The following is a 5629-nucleotide window of genomic DNA, read 5'->3' on the forward strand; positions in this document are numbered from 1 at the left end:
TCCCCCTCTCCCTCCCTCCTCCCCTTCCTCCTCCTTTTGTCCTCCTCTTCTTCTGGTTTCAGTGCCTATCCTTTTCCTCCATCTCCTGTTTCTGCCGTTTCTCCTGCTCTTCTCTTGCCTGCTCTCCTCCTTCATGCCTACTCCTCTCCTCCTCCCTCATCGTGCTCGCAGATTTTCCTCGCGAGCGAGCTCAAAGTCAACATCACTCGCCACGAGCTTGTCCCCCAGCATTACGTCCTCACAGAGGAAGACAAGAAGACCCTTCTCAAAAGGTGTCCCTTCCTCCTGCTCCTCCTCCTCTCAACCCTTGCACCTTCTCCTCCTTCAAGGCCCTTGCCCCTGCTCCTGCAGCAGCAGCTGCTCTTCCCCTCCTTGTTCTACCCCTTCGTCCACTTCTTTCTTCTTCGCATCCTCCTCCTTCTCTCACAACTCTTCCTTCAGGTATCACTTGCAAGAGAAGCATCTTCCCCGCATACAGAAATCTGATCCCATCGCTCGCTATTACGGCCTTGAGGTCTCAACCGCTGCTGCTGCTGCTGCTGCTGCTGCTGCTGCTGCTGCTCCCTCCGCATCTTTTCTGATTTTTCCAACAGCGTCAGCATGTTCTCAAGATCATTCGCTACAGTGAGACTGCTGGGAAGTACGTGACCTACCGGCTCGTAGCTTGAAACTCCTCTTCCTCCTCCTCCCTCTCTCCCTTCTAGCCCCCCTTTGCTTCTTTCGCCTTGTCTTCAAGCAATCAACAAATTCATTCTGAATGTTAAAAATGTCTGGAGCACAACAAGAAACGGCGCATCGTCCTCATCAGACTGTTTCAATGAACGCGCAGAATTTAAAACACACCCTCCTCTTCCACCTCCATCACCATATTCCTGCTCCACCACCACCTTCCTCCTCCTCTCCACCTCCCATCATCTCTTGGTTCGCCTGCTGAACATCATTACACTTTCGCTGCGAGCTCCACCCTCCTCCTGCAGCTGCCCGTTCATCCCTCTGTCCTCCTTCCCGCCCCACCCCCCGTCCATCCCGCCAGACATCAGCAGCTCCCTCCTCATCTGCGCAGCTACAGGGCTAAGTCCCTCCCTCCTCTCCTCGTTGCTGCCGTTGACAAGGGAGAATGAGCCGTTGCGAGAGTTGAGCCCCAGAAGCTCCAAGAGAGGATGAGAACGGGAAGGGGATACAGCAGCTGCTCCGTCCATTCCGTTGACTCGCTGCACCAGCTCCTTCATCCCGGGCTGCACGGAGGAGGAATGGAGTCGAGCACCGTTGCTGCTCAACTTCACCTCCTCCTCCTCCTGAGGGAGCTCAAACCATTTCGTGACCGGGTGAGAGAGGGAGAGTGCCTCACTCCTTGTCCCTTCCCTCCCGTTCCCCTCCTCCTCCCGTCCGTTCCTCTGAGGCTGCAGAGCCTCAGCAACTTTCATACTGCGCAAGAGAGCAGCTTCTGTCATCCTCCTCCTCCACGGATCCTCCGCTGCCTCCACCTTCTCCTCGGTCCTCTTGGCCTCTGCCGCTCGGTCGGAGCTCCGGGAGGGGGTCTGCAGGTCTCCTCCGTGCTCTCCTGCACCGCTCGTGGCTTTCCCGTCCTTGTTCGCGCGTCCAGTGACGCTCACGAGGGTTGGCGGATTTTCTTCAGGCTGTGTGGCGCGATTGACGTTCATGGGAGGAGCAAGAGGGGAGGAGAGAGCAGGAAGGGAAGCAGACGGGACTCGAGGAGGTGAAGGAGGAGGCGAATCAGGAGGGGAGTGGTGAGAGGAAGCAGGGGGAGAGGCAGGGGGACGAGGAGGAAGCGCCGGATGGTAGTAGCCATGTAGCGGTTTCCCGGCCCTGAGGTTGGGATGGACCAGCCGAGGTTGAGCAGCGAAGGCGCTTGCGGCATGACCGTTGGCAGCCTCCTCGCTCTCACACGACGACAGTGTTGTGCTCTCTCCTGACGAGGCCTGCGCGCTCGCCCCCTCTGCCTCCTCCTGCAGCGATGGAGCGACCTTGACGGTACTTGCCCTGCTCGCTCCCCTCGCCCTCTTGCTATCCTCGTCCTCCTCCCCTCCCTGCAGCTTGTCCAAGATCCTCTCCATCTTGTCGCTCAAGGAGCTGAACCTCTCCTCCATCTTCTCCTGCAGATGCTGCACGCTCGAGCTCTTGTTGTGGGCAAGCTCGGCAACAATCCACTTCAAGCACAGCAGCAGCGATTCGTCCCTCCTGTTTGTGTCTTCAGCCCCTCCTCCTCCTCCTCCTCCTCCCCCTCCTCCTCCCTCACCTGTCCCCGGTCACGCAGGCCTTGTGAAGTCGCCGCAGGAGGTGCATGCGAAGCTGTTCCATCATGATGCCATGGAACTTGACCGAGTCGATCGCCTCATGGCTGCGGATCTCGTCGCCTATCAGTCCCTCCCAGTCGTCCTGCGTCAGCAGCACTCCTTTCTTCAGGTTTAGTTTGTTCAGCCCATCCACCAGCTCCTGGAACGTGATCGACCCCGACAGGTCTGAGTCCAGCGAGAGGAAGAGCGTGTTGATCGAGTCCTGCAGCTCTTCTGCCGACCTGTTCATCGCTAGCACGTCCAGGAGCGAGTCCAGCGGGTGGAAGTCAACCTCCGACGCTCTAGAGTAGGCTTGCTTCGCCCTCTCCTCCTCCCTAATCTTGCACATGCAGTTGAGGAACTCGTCCAATAGCACCGCAACCACAATGTTCATGAGCACGATCCCCTGCCGAAGTGGTCACGTCACCCCTCCTCTGCTCCTCCTCCTCTTCCTCTTCCAAGATCCTCCTGTTTCTGCTTCTCCACCTCCTCTTTCTGCGCCTACTCCCCTTGTCCCGCCGTCAGCTCAATCCCTCTCCCACTCAGCTGCTCCCCTCCCTCCTCCTCAGCCCTTCTGCTCCTCTATTCATTCTCACCGCTATCAGCATGTAGGAGGTGAAGAAGGCAGCAGCGAGTCTACAGATGATCTTAGTGATCAGAGGAGGCAGAAGAGAAGACTGAGAGCAGACAAGAGAAGAAAACGAATTCCACAGAATACATGACAACAGGACACGATGCGGAGAAAATGAAGGTGAAGGACGAGCAGGAGTGACCAGGAGGTCTACAAAGGGGGGGGAGGGGAAGAAAGGGAGGAGGGGAGAAGAAAGGGAGAGGGGAGAAGGGGGAGATGAAGAAAGCTTCACCCATCCACTTGCCCCGAGTCGTTTGGATTGATCCCACGGGCTATGCTACTTGCCCATGCGTCTCCAGTGCACACCTGATAGTGAGTTCAACTCAGGTCTTCCTCCTTCCTCCTTCCCCCTGCCCCTGACCACCACCACCACCACCACCTCCGTGCCTGCCACCATCTCACCTGGAACATGGTGAACATGGCAGACAGGAAGGTGCCGAAGGGCCCGGCTCCTCCTTCCGCCTGCGAGCAAACACGTCATGATCCTACCCCTCCTTTCCTCTGCTTCCTTACATCTGCAAAGAGATGCACTGCCAGGATCGCGTAGATGCACGTGACAAAGACTGCAAAACGGTCAATCATGTAATAGGAATAGATGAGAAGAGGAGGTAAAAAGTGAAGATAAAGGGGAGGAAGAGGGGAAGGGAAAGGGGAGCAAGGAGGAGGAAGCGGTGGTAGTGCTGCTGCTGGTGGAGGAGTAGGCAGAAGAGGAAGAGGGAGGCCCGAAGGAGAGTCGGGATGGTCCAGGGCAAAAAGCTAGGTAGGTGGAGGTGGAGAGATGTTAAGAGCAAGGGATCGTACAGAGGAAAACGAAGGAATGGAGGACAGGGATGATTGAGACTGAAAGAGCTGTGATGATCATTCTAAGTTGCCCCACTCGCTGCAAGAGTTTGATCTACGCAGGGATGGTAAGACAAGCAACGTGTCACAGGATCGCTCTACCGCTCTGAAGATTCGCACAAGACGGAGAGGATTGAGAGCTGCGAGCTTTTCAGGGCAAGAACACAATACAACCTCCAGCACCCCCTCCCCCCTCTTGCCCTGTGCCCTCTACTATCCAGTTTACTTGTCCCTGGCCGCTCGATTCTATCGCACCCATTCAATTCTCTTCCCCTCCTACTCTTGTTCCTGCTCCTGCTCCTGCTCCTGCGCCTCCCTCTTTCCTCGTTGCCCCTCCCTCTTTCCTCGTACCAGGAATCCCATCAACGAACATCGCGACAAGAGACACCGAGACAATGATCAGGTCAAAGACGTTCCATGCAGACCTGCCAGCGACGATCAGCACAGGCAGCCGAGCAACACAACGAGCTATCACTTCCAAAAGTCCCAGAACCAGTAGGCAAACAGAGCCAGCGCGAGCTCAGCAGCAAACAGGTACGTGAAGCACATCTCGAGGGTGTCCATGAGGTGGGCTGCGTGTGAGGAGGGGTCCACATTGAGCTGAACTTCAACAGCCGAAAGGATGAAGCTCGCAACAACAATGAGGCCCGACACCTTCTGCATTGTGTCGCTGGCATGTAATTTCCTTGCCCTGTACCTCAACCTCTCTAACAGGCTGCTTCCTTTCATCCCTTTGGCGATCTGCCCATGCTTTGCACCGGCGGCCTTGATAGCTTGCTCCCACTCATCCGCTTCCTCCCGCGATTCGGCCCTGAACAGGTACCTGCACAGCACAGACAGTTACTGCCGCGGAGTCAACCCTCCCCCATCCGACTCACTTGCGCCCCACCAGCCTCCCGCGCAACGTCGTCACGATCTCGAAGCAATGGAAAGTCTTCATCGACTCAACTTGCTGGTTGTGCCCGCTGATGTCGGGCTGTGACTTGGGCGTGTCGTCGAACATCGACCTGAACGACTTCCTCTTCGACGTCGGCGCCTTCTCTGTGTTGTAGCGGATGCCCAGTACCCCGTCGCTCTCGAACCGAATGACGTCCTCAATGTCGTCCAGGAAGATGTTCTCCGATGCTTTGTTGACATCCTTGCCTTTCCCGATACTGAGTCGGTCAGCGAACAGTGACAGGTAGCTCTTGCGCCAATCCGGCTGTCTGCCAAGGTAGGTCATCTTGTCTACATTTCCTTTCCGGATGACGGTCTTTTCCAGCTCCTCAGCTGTCTCGTACTCCACCTCGTCCGTCACCACCTGCTGTGCCCCCTGCCGCCGCAGTGCGATGATAACAGCAGCCATGTCTGACTCTTCTTCTCTTTCAAGAGCTCGCCGTCTTCATGTCCAGGTCCTCGACGTCTTCACTCTGTGCTGTCTTCCGTACCTCAAAGATGGTCCAGTACCTGCCAAGAGGCTCAATCGCCGATCTTCCTCCTCTCATCGTCATGTCGTCGAACCCTCATCTCCTACCATTAGCTGAGTCCATCCTACCCATCGTCTTGTCATCGCCACCTATTCTCTCCTGCCATCGCTGCTCCCTCGAGTCATCACAAATCTTCCTTTCAAGCTTCTCCCGTCTCGCTGCTTCCCCCCATCCCCTCAGCACAGTTGTGCGACGAACACTACTCTCCTTCATTCTACGAGCATGCTCGCTCCCCCTGCACTTGCTCCATCCTTCTCCTCCTTCCTCTCTACTTCCTCTTCATGTCCCCGGAGCTGATCGTGCAAATCCTCCTTGCATTCGTGAAAGATTGATCGACCATAGTATACTCCTATTGTACACATCATCTTGTACACATCCTCTCCTCTCCTCTACACTCG

General features: G+C 56.4%; 2 protein-coding genes across 2 annotated transcripts; one reads left to right on the forward strand and one right to left on the reverse strand.

The window, feature by feature from the left end:
• Nucleotides 1-174: 174 nt before the first annotated feature.
• On the forward strand, nt 175-668 carry GUITHDRAFT_82572 (hypothetical protein; the record flags this gene model as incomplete). Its single annotated transcript, XM_005819078.1, has 3 exons — nt 175-272; nt 442-514; nt 594-668. Coding segments are annotated over 3 exons (246 nt in total), but the record flags the coding sequence as incomplete, so codon positions are not given.
• A 243-nt stretch (nt 669-911) lies between these two features.
• GUITHDRAFT_148822 (hypothetical protein) lies at nt 912-5110 on the reverse strand (the record flags this gene model as incomplete). The annotated part of the gene is made up of 9 exons (XM_005819079.1): nt 912-2199; nt 2258-2700; nt 2891-2971; nt 3166-3231; nt 3328-3387; nt 3439-3488; nt 4117-4190; nt 4241-4588; nt 4644-5110. The coding sequence occupies 9 exons, from the start codon at nt 5108-5110 to the stop codon at nt 912-914; spliced, it is 2877 nt and encodes a 958-aa protein (XP_005819136.1).
• Nucleotides 5111-5629: the final 519 nt, after the last annotated feature.

This window comes from Guillardia theta, assembly GCF_000315625.1.
Source record: "Guillardia theta CCMP2712 unplaced genomic scaffold GUITHscaffold_246, whole genome shotgun sequence".
Classification (NCBI taxonomy): Eukaryota; class Cryptophyceae; order Pyrenomonadales; family Geminigeraceae; genus Guillardia; species Guillardia theta.